General features: G+C 43.8%; 1 protein-coding gene across 1 annotated transcript in view; it reads left to right on the forward strand.

Moving 5' to 3' along the window:
* Positions 1-5,792: 5,792 nt before the first annotated feature.
* agbl2 (AGBL carboxypeptidase 2) overlaps positions 5,793-23,319 on the forward strand; it is a gene marked incomplete at both ends in the record, with an annotated part of 56,060 nt that continues 38,533 nt past the window's right edge. Inside the window, 7 exons of the mRNA XM_084335133.1 lie at positions 5,793-5,822; positions 6,718-7,038; positions 8,204-8,369; positions 14,598-14,705; positions 18,193-18,343; positions 19,013-19,268; positions 20,428-20,841. Coding sequence (XP_084191259.1) covers positions 5,793-5,822; positions 6,718-7,038; positions 8,204-8,369; positions 14,598-14,705; positions 18,193-18,343; positions 19,013-19,268; positions 20,428-20,841 — 1,446 coding nt within the window. The remainder of the gene's footprint in view (positions 5,823-6,717; positions 7,039-8,203; positions 8,370-14,597; positions 14,706-18,192; positions 18,344-19,012; positions 19,269-20,427; positions 20,842-23,319) is intronic.

The raw sequence follows: 23,319 nt of genomic DNA on the forward strand, positions 1-23,319 counted from the left end.
AAAGACTTATTAAAACTTTTTTCTGAAATTCTAAAACTCCTTTATTTGAATCTGATTGTCTCTCATATTTCATGTGTTTTGTTGACATGAATGTTAAGGGAGAGAGGTGTTTATGTACTGTATCTACACAAGTGCATATGTGTCCATACACATGTATATATATACTGTAGTATTTATAGTTTATTTTAGTTTTAAATATGTATATATAGTTTTTCCTATTTTGTTATGTTTACTTGTATTGTCTACATAACTGATGTACTGTTTAGTGTATTAACACTATAGGGACCAGCCACGAGTTAACTCGTGTTTCGATTCCACCCGTTGAGGACCAGAGCCACGAGTTAACTCGTGGCGAGTTGTTATTGTTTTATTCCATATTAATAACGCTATTAACGTCGCCGATCGACTTGCAGGACCTACCCACATATTTGATTTTTGAAACATGCAATACCGGCCAGATCCGCTTAGGGGCGCCATCACTCCACTGCAGTATCATTGAGGGCGATCATTATTTTACTGTCTGTGGGCGTTTCATATGAGCCTCGGTTCCAAACGAACACCCTCCATCTTTGATCCCGTTACCGAACGCAGATTTCAGCCTGGAATAATGGGATTTATGATTAACCAATGGACATATCGATCTACCAGATTCCGATGACTAATGACGAAATGCTGCTGGTGATCACATGGCCTGACGATAGGATACTATTCACCCAAATTACAGCTGGATTGGACATTGTTTTAAAACGCAACGTGATTGATCAGTGAAAATGGTATATTGAACGCACACTGTATTGCTAATCAATAATAGTAATCGGCGTTCCCCGCCGCCCCCATTTCATCCATAGATGCTCTGTAATAGTCCGGATGCTACGCAGTTTGTTTTATTTCATTCGTATATATACAGCAGAAATGGCGTTTGATATAACGTGACTAGCCTTTAGCCTATTATCTAGCTCCCCAGAAAAAAGACTAGGCGAAAACTGCGATAAACCTTATATTTACGGCGCTATAAAATGACAACCAACCGATGGATTTTTATTTTCTTTAAGCCATTATGAAGGCACGGTTTATGCACTCAAGTGACAATGAGAATGGACAGATAGCAATACTATAAAGTATATAATATATATATTATAATTTAAATTATATATATATATATATTATATATATATAAAATTTAATTTATATATATATAAATTTAAATATAAATGATATAATATATAGCGGTTAGAAAGTACATCGGTTTGTTGACAACGCTCTGTCCTCTGGCCTATAAATCAGCGCAAGACTGGTCGCCAAAGTGTTAACAATTAACTTGGTGTCATATAGCCTAGGCATAATAATAGATATGTGTGTGTGTATACCTATATATATTTACACTGCTATAAAAAAAATAAAGGTAACACATCATTACAAATGTAACTCCAAGTCCATCACACTTCTGGGATATCAACCTGTCCAGTTAGGGAGCAACACTTGATTGTTTACGTTTGCATTTCGTCAGTGCCCTCACCACTAGAGGGCGGTGTCTGCACCCCACAGCAACGGTCAAGTAGCTCCTCCAGGATGGCACAGCAATGTGCGCGCTGTGGCAAGAAGGTTCGCTGCGTCTCCCAGCAGCACACTGTCAAGAGCATGGAGGAGATACCAGGAGACGTAGAGGGAGCCGTAGGAGGACCGCTATCTGTTCCTTTGTCACAAAAAACAGTCACATCTAGATACCTCAAAACCTACTCTAGCGAGGCCTTTAGCCTTTAACCTTGAACTGGAGAGCCTGGACTGGTCAGAAGAGCTCAGTGGTACACTAGTTGAAGAAACATGGCTTGGTTTCAAAACCAAATTCTCAACAATACTAAACAACACCAACCACCAGGGTAAAAAATCGCGCTGAGCCGTGGATGCACACTGAAATACCGACCGCTATGAAAACTGGAAAAGTTTCGTAAAAGTCAGTCAAAGCTTACCAAAAGCCCACGTGACTGAACTCAAACTGGAAAGAAACAGACTAAGAAATGAAGTTAACTCCATGATCAAAACAGCAAAAAAAATCATCAATGACAAAACTGAGGAAAACAAAAACAAACCATGTGAACTTTGGAAATTACTCAATAATCAACTAGGCTGCAGTAAAAAAAAAACTTAAAACCAGATTCTCAAACATAAACATAAAGACGGACAACACGCTCATCACAGACAAGCTGGATGTAGCCAATTACTTAAATATTTTCTTCGCAAACATAGCCACAACACTGGTAAACAAACTACCCTCCCACTCAGGGCATTATGGGGTAGAACACATAGTAGCATACTACAAGAACCTAGGGGTCCACAAAGACTACTTAAAACTGGAAATGGTAACAACAGATGAGGTACTTAAAAAACTGAGCGCCCTCCAACCGAACAAGGCCACTGGCCATGACAACATCCCCTCCAAATTCTTCCAGAGACTCAGCAGCCACCATCACCCCAGTCATCACACACATAATAAACCTCTCCATAAAACAGGGACATGTCCCCAAGGACTTCAAAATTGCGAGAGTAACACCCCTGCACAAAAAGGGCAGCAAATTAGACCCAGGCAACTACCGCCCTGTTTCTATCCTTACCTCCATCTCGAAAGTCATGGAAAAAATAGTATACGAACAGGTTGAAAAGTACCTTGCGGGAAAAAATCGAATCTACGAATTCCAATCTGGCTTCAGAACATCCCACTCCACTGACACATGCCTTCTCTATTTAAACGACCACATCAAACAAGAGGTGGACGCGGGCAAATACTGCGGCATGGTCATGCTGGACCTACAAAAGGCCTTCGACACTGTCAATCACTCCATTCTGATTGACAAGCTAAAAGAAATTGGTTTTGATAGTCTATCAGTGAGCTGGATGCAATCCTACCTGGAGGGGAGAGAACAGATGGTGGAGGTAAACGGTACCCTCTCCCCCCCCCCCTCCCAGTGAGCTGTGGTGTTCCACAAGGAAGCATACTAGGACCGCTACTGTTCCTAATTTATGCAAATTACATGTCGTCAGCTTGTGACTGCAACTTGTTTCTGTTCGCGGACGACTCAGCCCTGCTGGTCTCTGACAAGAACAAGTTACAGGTTGAAAAAACCCTCAGCTCGGAACTAGGCAAAATCTGCATATGGCTCGCTGATAACAAACTATCATTACACCTGGGCAAAACAGAGTCCATTCTCTTCGGTTCAAATAACAAACTCATCAAGACCGACGGCTTCTCAGTTACAGTGGGTGACAATATTGTCACAAGGAAAGATGAAATTACATACCTAAGTTCCATCCTAGAGGCAAATCTTTCCACATTGGGACATTGGGTTGAATGGGACCAGCCATCTCCTCGTGTATGACCTGCCATTTAAAGTTAAACAGATGTCAGAATCATCTGGAATTTGTTGCATTGTTAACTAACTTCGCTAACGTTTCATATATTTTGTTTGATGTATATTTCCTCAGATAGCTGCTATCGGTGCAGCTCAATAAATTAGAATATTGTGGAAAATCGCTGGGCGATTCTTGCTAAAATGTGAATCACGATTTTTCTCTAAGAATTGAGATCACGATTCTCTCACGCGATTCTTATCAAAATCATTTATTGCACTCTTTCTTAAACAGACAACATAACATATCAAAGTGCTTGACTTAAACTTAAACATAACATGAAAGTACTTGACTTAAACTTAAAAGTCTCTCGTAACATACAAAATAAATCAAGTCAGAATCGTCATCATTTTAAAAAGTAAAAAAATAATAATAATAATTATTTTCTTATTTAATAATTTTTTTTACATAAAAAAAATCATCATAGCTTAGAAATGAGATTGCATAGGTCTATGAATCGAGAGCGCGGTTAGTTTTCGATTAATTGCCCAGCCATACTCCCTGTGCTCTTCACGAATGAGAGCAGGTTCACACTGAGCACATGTGACAGACGTGACGGAGTCTGGAGACGCCGTGGGTGGAGAACATTCTGCTGCCTCCAACATCCTCCAGCATGACCGGTTTTGGCGGTGGGTCAGTGATGGTCTGGAGAGGAGGCATATCCTTGGAGGGCCGCACAGACATCCATGTGCTAGCCAGAGGTACCATGGCTGCCATTAGGTACTGGGATGAGATCATCAGACCCATTGTCAGACCATGTGCTGGTGCAGTGGGCCCTGGGTTCCTTCTCATGCATGACACTGCTCTGCCTCATGTGGCTGGAGTGTGTCAGCAGTTCCTGCATGACTAAGGCATTGATGCTATGGACTGGCCTGCACGTTCCCCAGACCTGAATCCAACCGAGAACCTTTGGGACATTATGTCTCGTTCCATCCACCCGGCCACGCCACGTCGCACCACAGACTGTCCAGGAGTTGACTGATGCCCTGATCCAGATCTGGGAGGAGATCCCTCAGGAGAACATTTGTCGTCTCACCAGGAGCATGCCCAGACGTTGTAGGGAGTGCACACAGGCACGTGGAGGCCACACACACTACTATGGGTCTCATTTTCAATTGTCTTGAGGAATTTCCACAGAAGTTGGATCAGCCTGTGATCTGATTTTGCCACTTTTATTTTGAGTATGATTCTGAATCCAGACCGCCATGGGTTAATGATTTTGATTTCTATTGATCATTCTTATGTTATTTTGTTCTCAACGCATTCCGTTATGTAATGAATTACAGATTTTCAACTGGAATATTTCATTCATCGAGATCTAGGATGTGTTTAAGTGTTCCCTTTAATTTTTTGGAGCAGTGTAATTGATTTTATTTTGCATCAAATGTATGTTTACTTAAACACAATGTATAAAATATGTATATACCTTCACCTACTATAGTCAGAACGTATATTATTTGTTTTGTTTATTGTCTGATGTGTTAAATGCTTGCTTTGGCAATGGCAACATTGGTTTATTCCTATTAATTTGAAAGATGGAGGGAGAGTGTGAGGCAGACTGATTTGTGACACATCCAGTAACCACGCCCAGTGGGAGGGCTGCAGATCTCCATGGTAACCGCGGTGTTTCAAGGCAACCGAAAGATTGTTTGCTTCTAGTAAGTTTGTGCTGATGAACCTCTTGGAAGTTTACAGCGAAGGTTTTTTTTGTAAAAGGACTACGAGTTGTTCAATTTAAATATACAATTGAAAAGGTAAGTTCTTGCCTTCGACTGTCTGTCTTTGGGTCTGATATTACTTTCCTTGGGAGACATGTTGTACGCGACTTCGCATAAACAATGTTAGGCTGCTAGCTGGCGACAAGGATAATAACATCGAGGAAACTATAAAAGAAGGAAGGGTCGTCAGTCGTCACATCACTGTAGCGCGTGAACGCACATGTGTGCGAATTGTTAACCGGCTGTTGTACTTGTGCGGCAGTGAAAGGATTAACCGTTTTGGTAGTGCGGCAGTGAAAGGGTTAACGTTTAGATTTGCTGTACAACTGTACAAGCAAAACTGTACATTGGAATATTGACAAAACCATACTTGTATATATATATATATTTTTATATAGAAATGTCGGCCTACTGAAAAGTATGTTCACTCAGTAGTAAGTTGGGGCTCCTTTTGCACACATTACTGCATCAATGCTGCGAAATAAATGGACTTTTCCATTTATTGAGCTGCACCTGTATTTTTGATTTTAATACAGGTTTCAATAGAACTGACACCAAAGTCTGGCACCAAGCACATCATAGAAGAGAACGCTGGTATTCTGACGTGATGACCCTTCCTTCTTTTATAGTTTCCTTTATAGATAACATGTTGCGGTGAGAAAACCAGGTGCAATGAGCCCGGCGCTGAGGACGGACGTACCGGTCAGTACTAACAGCAGCTTTTATAACAGCCATGTTTGGTTTTGTGCATCATTGACATGTGGAATATTACTTATAAATACATGTCTTTATTTTTCTCCAAGAGCACCACTGGGAGTGGGGACGCCTATACTAGATTAATCTCGCTCCATCTTCAACATTATTATGGTCTGTTTACAACAGGTGAGTAGGCACGTCTATTGAAACCCAATGGAATTGTTTTGTTTAGTTAGGCTGCTTGATTCAGATCTAGTTAGGCTGCTTGATGAAATTGAAAGCCTTGTTACAGAAGAGATATATTAATTTACCAGTGATGAGATGAGAGCTTTACTGGTTGCAACATGTTAGTAATAGTATGTAATAAGAGTTTTACATGGCTGCAACATGTTAGTAGATTAATAAGAGTTTTACTGGCTGCAACATGTTAATAGATTAATAAGAGTTTATGGTTGTAACAGGTTACTAGATTAATAACAGTTTTACTGGCTCCAACATGTTAGTAGATTAATAAGAGCTTTACTGGCTCCAACAACATGTTAGTAGATTAATAAGAGCTTTACTGGCTGCAACAGGTTAGTAGATTAATAATAACTTTACTGGCTGCAACAGGTTAATAGATGAATAATAACTTTACTGGTTGTAACAGGTTAGCAGATGAATAAGAACTTTACGCGTTACAACATGTATAGGTTAGTAGATGAATACGAGTTTGACTGGTTGTTGTAACAGGTTAGTAGATTCATAAGAACTTTACTGGTTGTAACATGTAGGTTAATAGATTAATAAGAGTTTTACTGGTTGCAACACGTAAAACCTCAAAATAAGAAACACAGTTTTAAAGTCAAGCCATGAGAAATTATTGAGGTTGACACATCTGTGATCCTTTCCGTCTCGTTAGCCAGAGATGCCAGCCTCCATGGAGGAGGCTCCAGCAGCAGCCGTGGGGATGAGGTTCACCCCCAGGCCCATGGAGGAGGCTCCAGCAGAAGCCGTGGGGATGAGGTTCACCCCCAGGCCCATGGAGGAGGCTCCAGCAGAAGCCGTGGGGATGAGGTTCACCCCCAGGCCCATGGAGGAGGCTCCAGCAGAAGCCGTGGGGATGAGGTTCACCCCCAGGCCCATGGAGGAGGCTCCAGCAGAAGCCGTGGGGATGAGGTTCACCCCCGGGCCCATCGTGACAACAGGGACTTCAACGCGGAGCAGGAGCAGAGGAGGCAACGTGAGACACACACAGTCAGGCATGGGCTGAGCTGTCTGTAGTGACTGCGACCAGCAGCTCTATACAGTAGCTCGCTCTGTTGCTTGGTCTATAGAAGTGTCAGAAGTGTGTGTGTGTGTCATCAAATCAAATGTATTTGTAAAGCCCGCAATCACAAGTTAACCCTTTCACTGCCACACTACCAAGCGGTTAACCCTTTCACTGTGACAAGACAATACACAGAAGGTTAACCCTTTCACTGCCACACAACAGCAGGTTAACCCTTTCACTGCCGCACTACAGAAGGTTAACCCTTTACTATCACACTAACGACGGTTAAATAATCATTCTGTTACAGTTGTTAACCGTCTGTAGTGTGGTAGTGAAAGGGTTAACCCCTTGTCGTGTGGCACTGAAAGGTTCTGTATTGTCACAGTGAAAGGGTTAACCCTTTGCTAGTGTGGTAGTGAAAGGGTTAAGGAGAGCTGTGAAAAACATGCAGGGTTATTCTGGGTCGTGTGGCTCCATGGGATACCGCTACTATTGTGAAAAAGGAAAAATAAGTTGGTTATAAACCTAACCCATACCTTAACTGGTTATAAACCTAACCCATACCTTAACTGGTTATAAACCTAACCCATACCTTAACTGGTTATAAACCTAACCCATACCTTAACTGGTTATAAACCTAACCCATACCTTAACTTTACTGAAGGTATATATATATATATGTCTGTCTCTATCCAGTGAGTGTGTCTGACTCCCACCTAAACGGACTACCTAAACGGACAACGTATGATGTACTGTATATCACGCCATACGTACCTTATGCATACTGCACCTGTGTATACTGTATACTTACTTACTCATAGTATATATTTAGATTATAGTGTCTATTGTAACTATATTTATTGCAAATATAACTGATGGGGCATACAGACCCTCATCTGCACCGTGGTTTACACTGGCTACTTGCTCATATGCTTGTACTCAGTTAATTATATTGTTATATTGTTTACACTGCCTATTTAATTTTTTTACTTTTCTACTGTACTATAATTGTATGACCTGTATTGTGTCTACTATCACCATGTACCTGTACCTCCCCTCCCCCTCCTGCTATGATGCCTGCATTTCTTCTGCATCTTATCTTATCTTATCTGATTTGATCTTAGTGTCTCTCCAGGCTCAGAGGACCAGGCAGGTGGTGATAGAGTTCCACGGGGACCGTCCTGTCCCCAGGCTCCGGGAGCCTCTAGACCTGTTCTCCTTCCCCTCCGCCTCCTGTCCCTTCCAAGGTGTCCGCTGGCCCATAGAGTGTGAGGTCATCAAGGACGTCGTGCAGCACATCGGTGGGTTTGTGTCACACCACGAGGGACGTGGCCGTCTGACATTTCGATTACTTGTGTGGGCTACGATACACCAGACAGAACCACGACAGATGGATTCTGATATAACAACATGTTAACGTACTGAGGGAAGATTGAATGTGTTTAATACCTGAATGAATGAATGAATGAATGAATGAATGAATGAATGAATGAATGAATGAATGAATGAAAAACTTTATTTAACAGATTGCAGAATGGGTACAAATACAGTACGGCTCAATACACACAATTGTTAAGGGGATGCAGACCAGAGAAAGACGTTTGTCTTGTTTACATCAGGGTCCCCCATTTTCAATTCATAGTGACATTTATGACATACACAACATACATGACATACAGGTATATAGTACTGTTACATTTGTGACATATACGATATGCAAATATACAGTACTGTTACCCATAGATCCTAACATCGTGTACCTCGTGGCTCCATATATTACACGGTCAATCACTCCATTCTGATTGACAAGCTAAAAGCAATTGGTTTTGATAGTCTATCAGTGAGCTGGATGCAATCCTACCTTGAGGGGAGGGAACAGATGGTGGAGGTAAACGGTACCCTATCCCCCCCCCCTCACAGTGAGCTGTGGTGTTCCACAAGGAAGCATACTAGGACCGCTACTGTTCCTAATTTATGCAAATTACATGTCGTCAGCTTGTGACTGCAACTTGTTCCTGTTTGCGGACGACTCAGCCCTGCTGGTCTCTGACAAGAACAAGTTACAGGTTGAAAAAACCCTCAGCTCGGAACTAGGCAGAATCTGCATATGGCTCGCTGATAACAAACTATCATTACACATGGGCAAAACAGAGTCCATTCTCTTCGGTTCAAATAACAAACTCAGCAAGACCGACGGCTTCTCAGTTACAGTGGGTGACAATATTGTAACAAGGAAAGATGAAATTACCTACCTGGGTTCCATCCTAGAGGCGAATCTCTCCTGTGACAAAATGGCATCCAATGTAATAAAAAAAGTCAACCAACGAACTCGATTCTTGTACCGGATCTCCTCTCTGGTAAACAAGAATACCCTGAAGACTCTGGCAGGAGCACTCATTCAGGGGTACTACGACTATGCTTGCACCTCATGGTACCAAAGCACCTCAAAGGCGCTAAAAACAAAATTACAAACATCTCAAAACAAACTGGTCAGACTACTGCTTGACCTTACTCCTAGAACCCACCTCACCCCTGCCCACTTTGACAACCTAGGATGGCTTAGAGTAGACGACAGAGTACAGCAACTTGCAATGGGCCTGGTCTACAAGATACACTACACGACCAAGGTACCCATGTACATGTCAAAATACTTCCCAAAGGTCAGTGAATACCACGATCACAACACCAGAGGGAGCTCCACAAATCATGTTAAACCCAGATTCGGCTCAAATAAGGGACTAAACACGTTTCGCAATTATGCCACATCAATGTGGAACGCCCTACCCAAAGCTGTAAAGGAATGTGGATCACTACCCACTTTCAAAACCTCTCTCAAGGGACACCTACGGGAGACTGCAATTCAACACTGGCCCCTGTAAATATCCTAACCCAACCCCCTCCAATGTACAGTCATTTACCTAGTATGGTTTTGTCAATAGTCCAATGTACAATTTTGTTTGTTTGTACAGTGTCCCCCCCCCCCCCCTCAATGTACAGTTTTGCTTGTTTATACAGTGTGCCCCCCCCCCCCCAACCACCTCCAATGTAAATTACCCAGTATGGTTGTCAATATCCCAACGTACCCAACCCCCCCCCCCACCCAACCTCCTCCAATGTACAGTTTCTACGTCAAATGTATATACTCCCTTTTCTTGACTCCTTCTGTATCACAAACAGTACTGTATTTGCAAATCTGGTATGTCATAAATGTATAGATGTAGCAGTACTGACTATCTGTATGTCATGTATGTCATATATGTCCTGATGAATTGAAAATGGGGGACCCTGATGAAAACAAGACGAAAGTCTTTCTCTGGTCTGCATCCCCTTAACAATTGTGTGTATTGAGCTGTACTGTATTGTACCCATTCTGCAATCTGTTAATAAAGTTTTCAATCAATCAATCAATACGCTCCTCTACATCGTGTAACTCGTGGCTGCGTTACGCTCCTCTACATCGTGTACCTCGTGGCTGCATACGCTCCTCTACATCGTGTACCTCGTGGATCCATATGCTCCTCTACATCGTGTACCTCGTGGATCCATACGCTCCTCTACATCGTGTACGTCGTGGCTGCATACGCTCCTCTACATCGTGTACCTCGTGGCTGCAGACGCTCCTCTACATCGTGTACCTCGTGGCTGCATACGCTCCTCTACATCGTGTACGTCGTGGCTGCATACGCTCCTCTACATCGTGTACGTCGTGGCTGCATACGCCCCTCTACATCGTGTACCTCGTGGCTCCATACGCTCCTCTACATCGTGTACCTCGTGGCTCCAGACGCTCCTCTACATCGTGTACCTCGTGGCTGCGTTACGCTCCTCTACAACGTGTACCTCGTGGCTCCATACGCTCCTCTACATCGTGTACCTCGTGGCTGCGTTACGCTCCTCTACATCGTGTACCTCGTGGCTCCATACACTCCTCTACATCGTGTACCTCGTGGCTCCAGACGCTCCTCTACATCGTGTACCTCGTGGCTGCGTTACGCTCCTCTACATCGTGTACCTCGTGGCTCCATACACTCCTCTACATCGTGTACCTCGTGGCTCCAGACGCTCCTCTACATCGTGTACCTCGTGGCTCCATACGCTCCTCTACATCGTGTACCTCGTGGCTGCATACGCACCTCTACATCCACTATTATCCCTGTACCCAAAAAATCCAAGCCTGCTTGCCTCAACGACTACCGCCCTGTAGCTCTCACCTCCATAGCCATGAAGTGCTTTGAGAAGCTAGTAAAGGGCTACATCTGCTCCTCCCTCCCCATCAACATGGACCCCCTGCAATTTGCATACCGCCCCAACAGGTCCACGGAGGACGCCATAGCCCATGTGCTGCACACAGCAGCATCACACCTGGACAAGAGGCAGGGGAACTATGTGAGAATGCTATTCATCGACTACAGCTCGGCATTCAATACCATAGTCCCCTCCATACTCATAGCCAAGCTCAGGGACCTGGGCTTGAACTATGACCTCTGCCAGTGGGTCTTGGACTTCCTGACTGGCAGACCCCAGGTGGTGAGAGCAGGCAACTGCACCTCCTCATCCATCACCCTCAACATAGGGGCCCCCCAGGGCTGTGTTCTGAGTCCCCTCCTCTACTCCCTGTACACACACGACTGTGTGGCTCAGCGGAGTAGCAATACAATCATCAAATTTGCTGACGACACAGTGGTGGTGGGCCTGATCTCTGCCAACGACGAGAGGGCCTACCTGGAAGAGGTCAAGGTCCTGGCGGGATGGTGCCAGGAAAACAGCCTCTCCCTGAACGTCAGCAAAACAAAGGAGATGATTGTGGACTTCAGGAGGTCGGGGGTCAAGGACTACAGCCCCCTCAGCATCGACGGGGCACCGGTTGAGAGTCAACAGCTTTAAGTACCTCGGAGCCTACATATCCGAGGACTTGACATGGACCACACACATTGACAGTGTTGTGAAGAAGGCACGACAACGCCTCTACTTCCTCAGGCGCCTAAGGAAGTTCCAAGTCAGTCAGAAGATCCTTAAGAACTTCTACTCATGTACAATAGAGAGCATCTTGACCGGCAACATCACCTCCTGGTTTGGGAATAGCACTGCACAAGACCGAAGCAGACTACAAAGAGTGACACGTTCAGCCGAACGCACAATTGGAGGGGGGCTCCCCACCCTCCAGAACATTTACAACAAGCGTTGCAAGGGCAAGGCTAAGAGAATCATTAAAGACTCCAGTCACCCGAACAACTGCCTCTTTGAACTGCTGCGGTCAGGCAAGCGATACCGGAGTCTCAAGGCGAGCACAGAAAGACTCAGAAGAAGCTTCTATCCCCAGGCCATCAGGCTGCTAAACGAACAATGAACACTACACAACAACAACCACCAAACGCATATAGCACACACATCCACACGCACACACTCACTTTAAACAAACACACTGTAGCACCCACTCCACACACTTTATAGCACACACCCACTTTAAACAAACACACTGTAGCACCCACTCCCCACACTTTATATTTATTGATGAAGGATTGCACTACAACTCGTACACCTTACTGTAAATTGTACCTAAATTGTACCTCATCCCATTTCTGCTTTGCACTATATAGTACTGTACATTAGTACACTGCATAGTATTGTATATTATATGGTAACTCAGAACATTGTACATATGTCTATACCGAACACTGTGACCTCATTTTCTTCTTCTAAATTACATGCTATACTATGTTATTTGATACTATCTTGTCTAGCACAGTCTCTGGAGCGTAACAGTAAGAAGCATTTTGTATGAAAGTATTCTGTACTTCTGTATGACAACTATTAAAGAAACTTGAAACATCGTGTACCTCATGGCTGCATACGCTCCTCTACATCGTGTACCTTGTGGCTCCATACGCACCTCTACATCGTGTACCTCGTGGCTGCATACGCTCCTCTACATCGTGTACCTCGTGGCTGCATACGCTCCTCTACATCGTGTACCTTGTGGCTGCATACGCTCCTCTACATCGTGTACCTCGTGGCTGCATACGCTCCTCTACATCGTGTACCTCGTGGCTCCATACGCTCCTCTACATCGTGTACCTCGTGGCTGCATATGCTCCTCTACATCGTGTACCTCGTGGCTGCATATGCTCCTCTACATCGTGTACCTCGTGGCTGCATATGCTCCTCTACATCGTGTACCTCGTGGCTGCATATGCTCCTCTACATCGTGTACCTCGTGGCTGCATATGCTCCTCTACATCGTGTACCTCGTGGCTGCATATGCTCCTCTACATCGTGTACCTCGTGGCTCCATACGCTCCTCTACATCGTGTACCTCGTGGCTGCATACGCTCCTCTACATCGTGTACCTTGTGGCTGCATACACTCCTCTACATGGTGTACCTTGTGGCTCCATACGCTCCTCTACATTGGAAATCTGGCTGCTTTGGGTGAGAACGGACCATGACTCGCCGATTCATCGCAGACGCCCATCACTGTTGAGTAGGCCAACAGCCAATGAGAGAGAGAGAGAGAGAGAGAGAGAGAGAGAGAGAGAGAGAGAGAGAGAGCATTCTGCTGTGGTTGAGTTACATTGACTTTGAACTAGTGAGGGACCACAAACAGAATGAAGAAACTGAACATCTAAAAGCTGTCTTGTCTGAATCAGAACAAGAAAATTATTCATTTGTGATTTTCGGAACATTTAAAAAGGGGGATGGGTGGAGATCTGGGAAATAGCCTACTATACAGCCCATGGGGAAGATGAGACCCGGACAAGGAAAGAATGATCATTCTCTCAGAGCAAAAGAGAAACCACTAAAAACCTTTCCTTGTGTCAGGGCTAGGCGTATTGAACCCAAGACAAGAGAAAGGCAGACAGGTCTCGTTAAAACCCAGCACGGGTATATTTAATAAGAAAAGAAGTAGCCAGGTATCCGGGCAGGAATGGAGTGACACAGGGGAGAATCTCGTACAGTTCAGGGTGAGTGTGTGGGGCAGGGTAGTCAGACGGGCAGGGGTCGATAATATAACGGGTACTCCGGTAATAAGGGGGAGTAGGCAGGGGCGAGAGAGAGAGAGAGAGAGAGAGAGAGAGAGAGAGAGAGAGAGAGAGAGATCCACTCCAGTGTATTCCTCTGACCAAAACAAACGCCTCCATGATCAAAACTCCATGACGTGTCACTTCAGAATCGTCAGGGATTCCTCCTGGTGAAAGATCTTGTAATGTGTGAACAAACTCCTGTCCCTGATCCGTCATGTAGTGTGTTAGATTGAGTTTTTTGCCCAGTTCTTTTATTCATTATACCCGGGATCTCCTTTGGATTTGTTGGATTCACATCGGATATGCGCATTGAAGATGCTACCCGGTTTGCTAATGAAAAGCCAAAACAATAATCATTCTCATACATTATTATACACGCCTATACATTCTTACTTCTAGTGAGTAAAACATTAGTGAACCCCCCCCCCCCCCCCTGGACCAAACTGTGAGAGCCAGAGTTTTAGGAGAATCTCTGGTGTTAACAAGTTATTTCTCTCTCTGCATGCAGAGTGGGACCCCCCAGAACCAGAACCCTTCTATCAGGCCACGGGCTATGAGAGGATGCCCATGCCAGTCGGAGAGGAGAAGGGTAACATGGTCTACTGCACTGACCCTGGTAAGTCTATAATGAGAAGGGTAACATAGTCTACTGCACTGACCCTGGTAAGTCTATAGTGAGAAGGGTAACATGGTCTACTGCACTGACCCTGGTCTATAATGAGAAGGGTAACATGGTCTACTGCACTGACCCTGGTCTATAATGAGAAGGGTAACATAGTCTACTGCACTGACCCTGGTCTATAATGAGAAGGGTAACATAGTCTACTGCACTGACCCTGGTCTATAATGAGAAGGGTAACATAGTCTACTGCACTGACCCTGGTCTATAATGAGAAGGGTAACATAGTCTACTGCACTGACCCTGGTCTATAATGAGAAGGGTAACATAGTCTACTGCACTGACCCTGGTCTATAATGAGAAGGGTAACATAGTCTACTGCACTGACCCTGGTCTATAATGAGAAGGGTAACATAGTCTACTGCACTGACCCTGGTCTATAATGAGAAGGGTAACATAGTCTACTGCACTGACCCTGGTCTATAATGAGAAGGGTAACATAGTCTACTGCACTGACCCTGGTCTATAATGAGAAGGGTAACATAGTCTACTGCAGGGGTTCCCAAACTTTTCAGGCCGGGGCCCAGAAAATAAGGCGTCAGAGAGCCGCGGCCCAATGCACATCGCCTGGCTTTTTTTTTTTTTTTTTTTGCCAGGCGACCGATTTTTTAAGCCAAATATCACTTCAATCCTATTAAGTTAGTTCAAGTTAGTTATTCATTTATATGTGCTATTTATGAGAGGGCTAACTTGTTGCAAAATAATAATGATAATAATAATAGCCTCATTAAAATACTATTGTTGCTTCGGTTGTTTTCAGCGTTTTATGTCGTTTTTGTTTATTTATTAAGTTAATATAAAACCATATAGTCACATTTTAGAATACAATAGAATAGAATTTTAGAATACAACTAGAAACACTGTCCTGGCCTGCTTCTAAGTTCAGTGGCCTGACAAAAAAAACTTAAATAAAAAAATAAAAAATAAAAAAATTACAACCACTCTACTGCACTGACCCTGGTCTATAATGAGAAGGGTAACATGGTCTACTCTGCACTGACCCTGGTAAGTCTATAATGAGAAGGGTAACATAGTCTACTCTGCACTGACCCTGGTAAGTCTATAATGAGGAGGGTAACATGGTCTACTGCACTGACACTGGTAAGTCTATAATGAGAAGGGTAACATGGTCTACTCTGCACTGACCCTGGTAAGTCTATAATGAGGAGAATATACATATATTGAATTCATGAGCAAATAAAAGCTTGTCTGAGAACATTTGGAAGGGCCGGTTGTCTACTGGTTGCTATGTTGGAAATCTAATGGTTGTATTTACCTGGTAAATACACCAGATACAACATGTAAATAAAACAGGTTTGGAGTTGTTGGAAAGTGTATTTCCTCACCTTTAACTAGGCTAGACACTACTCCCCCGCTTACAGTCATTGTGCTAAGCTAGGATAGCATACAGTCGGATTTCTCTCTCTACTGAACGCACAGAGAGGAAATTGGCATCGTATCTTCTTGTCTGACTCTGGGGAAGAAGGTGAATAAGTGGATTTCTCAAAACGTTGGCGCGTTCCTTTGACAGAAATTAGTTGTTTTATTTGCTTTGTTGTCAGTCTTCCAACATGGCAGCTTGTAACCACTGGTAACCAACCACTCTGCAAACATTCCCCCGACAGGTCTGTTGAGTAGCTGGATCACCTCAGATACGAACTGGTATCTTTCTAGATACATGCACCATTGTCTCCTGAGGAATAGTGTATGATTTAATTCAACGAAGGCCCACTGCAGACAAGGAGACTGACCTGGATGGAAAGATGCCTCATAGATCAAGTCAGCCTTCCATCCTCCTCTTAGATTAGATTGTACTTTATTGTCATTATATTTGCATACAACGAGATTTGGGACTCAAACTTGAGGTACAGTAATAAAAGAGAAACATAAAATTCTACACAGAAACATAAAATACTATACAGAAATGTTAAATACTATACAAGAAACATAAACTACTATACAGAAACGTTAAATACTATACAAGAAACATAAAATACTATACAGAAACGTTAAATACTATACAAGAAACATAAAATACTATACAGAAACATAAAATACTATACAATAAGACAATGTTACAATACTGTACAATATACAAAATAACAACAATATACAGAATAACAATACACAAATAACAATTATGGATGTCCGATATTATCGGCCGATATTGGCATACAAATTTGATATAGGAAAATATCGGTATCGGTTTAAAAAATTTATAAAAATAATCATTATTTATTAATTTCTTTAGCATTTATTTAACCTTTATTTACCCAGGCAAGCAAGTAAGAACAAATTCTTATTTTATTTATTGTCAAAGTATGCATAATATTGTGTTAATTACACGACAAGAGATATATAATGTTAATTACCTGAAATTATTCAGTTTTTTGGTGAGGGAAACCCTGCATATATCGGTATCGGTTGATATCGGTATCGGAAATTAAGAGTTGGACAATATCGGTATATCGGTATCGGTAAAAAAAAGCCAATATCGAGCATCCCTAATAACAATCACAGTGTCAGACGGTAGTGGGTGGGTATTGCAAATCTTGTGTATTTTGTGTGGTGGGCTGCTGGTGAATCCGCTTTCAGCCACATGATGTCAACCATGTTGCATGTTTTTGCTCAGAATTCTATCTCGAAATTCTAGAATGCTGTGGCTTGCCGGTAACCACGGTGGCACAATCGTTACATAAAATCTCGGTTGTATGGTAGTCTACTGTATGTGTATTGTGCTTTGTTATGTATGTGTTGTCATAATTCCTTACTTGCCTTCTTGGCCAGATCACCCTTGAAAAAGAGACCTCGGTCTCAATGGGTTTTTATTTCGGGTAACCGTCTGTAGTGTGATAGTGAAAGGGTTATTGATAATTTGTGTATCACATATTGATCTGTCCCTCTCTGTTGAAGCCACTAGGATCCCCTACTTCACCTGCTCCCGGGTTATTGATCTGTCCCTCTCTGTTGCCTCAAATAGATCCGCCATCAGCTCTATTTTTAATCTTTCAAAATGTTCAGTTGCTATTGCATGCACTTATCTGTGTTTCATTACGCTTGTGAGTGCATGCTTACCAAGTGTTTCGCCTGTTTTATTGCAACACTACTATCACCGACATCTAAGAAGGGAGATCCCCCTTGAATGGCCCTTCTAAGGTTTCTCTCCTCTACATTGCCTGTGGTGCATTTTTTCCTATTGCTAGGTTTTAGTGAGTTTTTCCTTACCTTCGCGTGGGAGTGTTGCATTTATTTTATTTATTTATTTGAATCTTTTTTGGACTTTATGGTGTTTTTGTTTTGTTCTTGATTTATTGTGATGTTTCTTCTTGACTCGTTTAAAGAAGACGTGTCCGGCCCATGGGGACATTAACGTGTGTTGTCGGGCCTTACAAATACATTTGATTTGATTTGATTTGATTTGAAGCCACCAGGAGCCCTTACTTCACCTGCTCCCGGGTGGGTGGCAGCCGGAGGCCCGTCAGGAGCTCCCCGCGCTGCGCCTCTCCCCCGGGGGACGGCGTCCTGGAGTTCGAGTCGCGCTTCGAGAGCGGGAACCTGCAGAAGGCTGTGAGAGTGTGAGTCTGCTATCCTGCTAACGGAGAAGCTCTCCTTACATTTCAGCTGTTTCATTCTATACTCTCTCTCTCTCTGCTCATCTCTCTCTCACTGTCTCTCTCTCTCTCTCTCTGCTCATCTCTCTCTCACTGTCTCTCTATCTCTCTCTCTCTGCTCATCTCTCTCTGCTTATCCTTCTCTGTCTCTCTCTCTGCTTATCCTTCTCTCTCTCTCTCTCTCTCTCTCTCTCTCTCTCTCTCTCTCTCTCTGCTTATCCTTCTCTCTCTCTCTCCCTCTGCTTATCCTTCTCTCTATCTCTGCTCATCTCTCTCTCTGCTCATCTCTCTCTTTATATCTTTGCTCATCCCCCTCTCTCTGCTCATCTCTCTCTCTTTCTCTCTTTGTGCATCCCTCTTTCTCTGCTCATCTCTCTCTGCTCATCTCTTTATCTCTCTCTTTGCTCATCCTTCTCTCTCTGCTCATCCCTCTTTCTCTGCTCATCTCTCTCTCCTCACCCCCCCCTCTCTCTGTTCATCTCTCTCTTTCTCTGCTCATCTCTCTCTCTGCTCATCTCTCTCTCTCTCTCTCTCTCTCTCTCTCTCTCTCTCTCTCTCTCTCTCTCTCTCTCTCTCTCTCTCCTCACCCCCCCTCTCTCTGTTCATCTCTCTCTCTCTGCTCATCTCTCCCAGTGGTGTCCATGACTACGAGCTGACCGTGCGTACAGACCTGTACACCACCAAGCACACCCAGTGGTTCTACTTCCGGGTCAGGAACATGAGGGCGGGGCTGACCTACCGCTTCACCATCACCAACCTGACCAAGGCACGCAGTCTGTACTCTCAGGGCATGAGGCCTCTGCTGTACTCCAGCAGGGCCGCCAGGGAGAGAGGCGTCGGGTGGCACCGCGTCGGAGCTAACATCAGATACTACCGCAACAACAACCAGGTGAGAGGGGTGGACCACTATAATGACCAATCACCAACCAGGTGGGAGCGGTTGACCACTATAATGACCAATCACCAACCAGGTGGGAGGGGTTGACCACTATAATGACCAATCACCAACCAGGTGGGAGCGGTTGACCACTATAATGACCAATCACCAACCAGGTGGGAGGGGTTGACCACTATAATGACCAATCACCAACCAGGTGGGAGGGGTTGACCACTATAATGACTAATCACCAACCAGGTGGAAGGGGTTGACCACTATAAGGACCAATCACCAACCAGGTAGGATGGGTTGACCACTATAATGGCCAATCACCAACCAGGTGGGAGGGGTTGTAGATTATAATGACCAATCACCAACCAGGTGGGAGGGGTTGTAGATTATAATGACCAATCACCAACCAGGTGGGAGGGGTTGACCACTATAATGACCAATCACCAACCAGGTGGAAGGGGTTATAGATTATAATGACCAATCAACAACCAGGTGGGAGCGGTTGTCCATTATAATGACCAAACACCAACCAGGTGGGAGGGATTATAGATTATAATGACCAATCAACAACCAGGTGGAAGCGGTTGACCATTATAATGACCAATCACCAACCTATTTTTCTACCTAAAGTTTAACCTAAAATATATTTCTGACAACATTTTAGTGGTAGGTTTGATATGATATTGTTATATCTTGAGTCATATTTGATCTGTAATGCCTAGTTTGAAAGTTTGATCAGAACAACGTCAGGTTCTAGCCTATAATATAATATATTATTATAAACACCACATTGTTGTATTATTATTATCTTATTATTATCATAATATTATGAAAATTGTTTTATGAACTTATTTCATTTAACTATATATATATATATATATATATATATATATATATATATATATATATATATATATATATATATTTTTTTTGTAATGATTTAATTCATGAGTTGAGGCCTCGTATAGGCCCATCTGGGTCTCTTGCCTCTACTCAGCACCTTTATATACACTTTCTGTCATGGTCAATATTTTGATTTGATGGTGTGAAATAAAGAAATAAAAAAAGGACAATTTACAAAAAGTATCCCAAAAAAAGTGAATATTTAAATGAAGTCAGATGTTCACTCAGAAAAGGTGCTGTTCCCGTTCCTAACCAGGCTAAACAGGACAAAAACAGCACCAGTGTCGTCGCCCAGTACTCGCTGACCTGGACCTGCCAGCTCCCTTACGACTCGGACACCTGCTACCTGGCCCACTGCTACCCCTACACCTACTCCGACCTCCAGCGCTACCTGAGCCGCCTGGCGTCGCGTCCGCCCACCCGCGCCTACTGCCAGCTGAGGGTGCTGTGCCACAGCCTGGCCGGGAACAACGTGCACGTGCTGTCGGTGACGTCTCCTCCGGGGAGCGGCAGGGCGGCAGAGCGCGGGGGGGTGAAGCGGGCGGTGGTGGTGACGGCCAGGGTGCACCCCGGGGAGACCAACGCTTCCTGGATGATGGAGGGATTCCTGGACTTCCTCCTGGGAGAGTCCGACGACGCCCAGCTGCTCAGGGACACGTTTGTATTTAAGGTGAGGGAGGCTTTAACACATTCCCGGCCAACCACGTATATTTACGTTATTGGGAGCCAGCGGTTGACGGCCAAAAACGTATATATGCGCTTTTGACTCGATTTTAATACCCTATTCAATGTCAGGGAGCTGTATTTTGCCTGGAAAAGGCATATTGGGACTCCGAAGGTGCAGTACCGGCCAGATCCTGCTGGTAGCGCTGTATCGAGAATGCAGTAACCCCTGTTCCAGACCGGGTGCCACACTGAAACCGCTCTGAGTGCTCTTTTCTACTAACCTGAACCTAGGGCTTCACCCGATCGCATTGAATAGTTTTCGGGACCCCCGATTCATTATGCTGTGGTGGGTTATGTCGTCGACCAAATCTATGACATACGATCTACCAGATGGCGATCAAATAATTGGAATATACTTTTTGGAATCCCACTGGCCACAGGTAAGAACAATTTGACGTCAATTTCAGCTTGATCGTGCAAGGTTTTCATAGCCATCTCCCTGATCAGCGTATGTTGTGGTAATAACGAATACCGTTATTGGCAATCAATTAATCAGAAACGACCCCCCCCCCTTTCATGCATTCATGATGAAACATAATACCTATTATATGCATTTGATTTTTTAATTGTAGCGTGTGTAGTAGGTCTGCAACTAACGATTATTTTGGTAGTCGACTAATCTGTCGATAATTTTTTCTATTAGTCGACTAATCTAACGATTATTTCTGTCACACCCTCCATCTCTGCTTCCTGTGGGCGCAGCTCCTTTTCAGGGCTCCAGTGCATGTTTTACCTCACATGCTCAAGTCTGCACACCTGTGAATGTCACCCTCCCTCTGCCTTAACATGATCCCATAGCAAATTTAAATAAGGACTCATGAAACATTTGAATTTGGATCTTAATTAAGCTACTTGCTTAATCAAATGTATTTTAATAACAAATACAATAATCAATCAGAGTAAAGTTAGAGGGGGCGGTTCCTATCTACACAGTACAGCCAATTAGAGTAAAGTTAGAGGGGGCGGTTCCTATCTACTAGGGCTGACCCCTATTAGTCGATTAGTCGACTAATCGGTCGAAAGGAGCCGTAGTCGACTAACCAACCTCTTAGTCGAATAGTAAAAAAAAATAAAAAATTATAATATTATTTTTATTTTTATTTTTTTATCATTCTTTCCAAAAGAAAAGAGGCCTAGAAGCGTGGCTAACGCTAATGGCACGCATACCAGAGGCTAACTGCCTACGAAAACAGGCACAGAGGCACTCAAAGAGGATTTCACCCATCTAATGAACACACTAGACTAGACAAATATCAAGATGTATCCATCAGTCAACCAATTGCATGTTTTTTTTTTTTTTTTTTACCAATAGTCGACTAACGGGAAATTTTGGCCAATCATAGTCGACCATCCAAATCCTTAGTCGGGGACAGCCTAACCTCGTTCCCAGCTTTATCTCGAGAGATAAAGCCTGGTAAAGCACTACGGCCGAAAGTGGGAATCAGGTAGGAAGTCCCGCCCCTGAAATCACGACACGGTGCTCATGAAAATGTATTCCCCCCAGAAACAACCTCGTTATCGCCTCCCTCGACAGACCTGCTTGTTGTTTGTTTCGCTGGGGACTATAAACAGATCAGGGGGTGCCCGGAAACCGGAAAGCCTGTAGCCGGTATTTCTGTATTTCCGATTCACATTTTAGGAGGCATAGCTTTACCAGCCTAGGGACAGCCCTACTATCTATTCTACACAGTACAGCCAATTAGAGTAAAGTTAGAGGGGGCGGTTCCTATCTACACAGTACAGCCAATTATAGTAAAGTTAGAGGGGACGGTTCCTATCTACACAGTACAGCCAATTAGAGTAAAGTTAGAGGAGGTGGTTCCTATCTACACAGTAGATACACGGCTACATTAAAGGCAAGTTCCACCTGTTTTCTACCCAGAAGACAACACTGCTTTTTCCTAATTTGAGATTCAGTGGTGGTTGGAACACTGAACTTTACACATTACTGCCACTCAGTGGAAAGAGTGATGGGGACGCGTGAATGCCTTCTACAACGCTGTTCCAGTTCCACGTTGCCGTTTTGCGCTCTGATTGGCCGCTGAAGCCATTGCAGAATAAACCAGAGCCCATAGGTGGCGGTATACGCATGAGAACAGTCGATTTACCCTACACACGTTGTAGAAGAAGACTGCTGTGCGGTGTGGAACAGGGTACCAGAGAGGCTGGGTATACAGTAGGAAGAGGGAAGACAGGTGGGAACAGGAGGTGACGTCCTCACTGGAAACTCAACGTCATTCACGTCGTTAGAGAAACTGACTTGTGCAAATAGCAACCAACTTGTTATGGTTTGTAACCGACCCCAATCGCACAACACAAGACAGGTATGATGGTTTGCCAAGAAACAGATATTTATTGAACAACAGGGAAAAACAGGGAAAAGGGCACTGTCCCTTTAAGGGAGAATCACAAATACAGGAAT

Source organism: Notolepis coatsorum (genome assembly GCF_963971535.1).
Source record: "Notolepis coatsorum genome assembly, chromosome: 18".
Classification (NCBI taxonomy): domain Eukaryota; kingdom Metazoa; phylum Chordata; class Actinopteri; order Aulopiformes; family Paralepididae; genus Notolepis; species Notolepis coatsorum.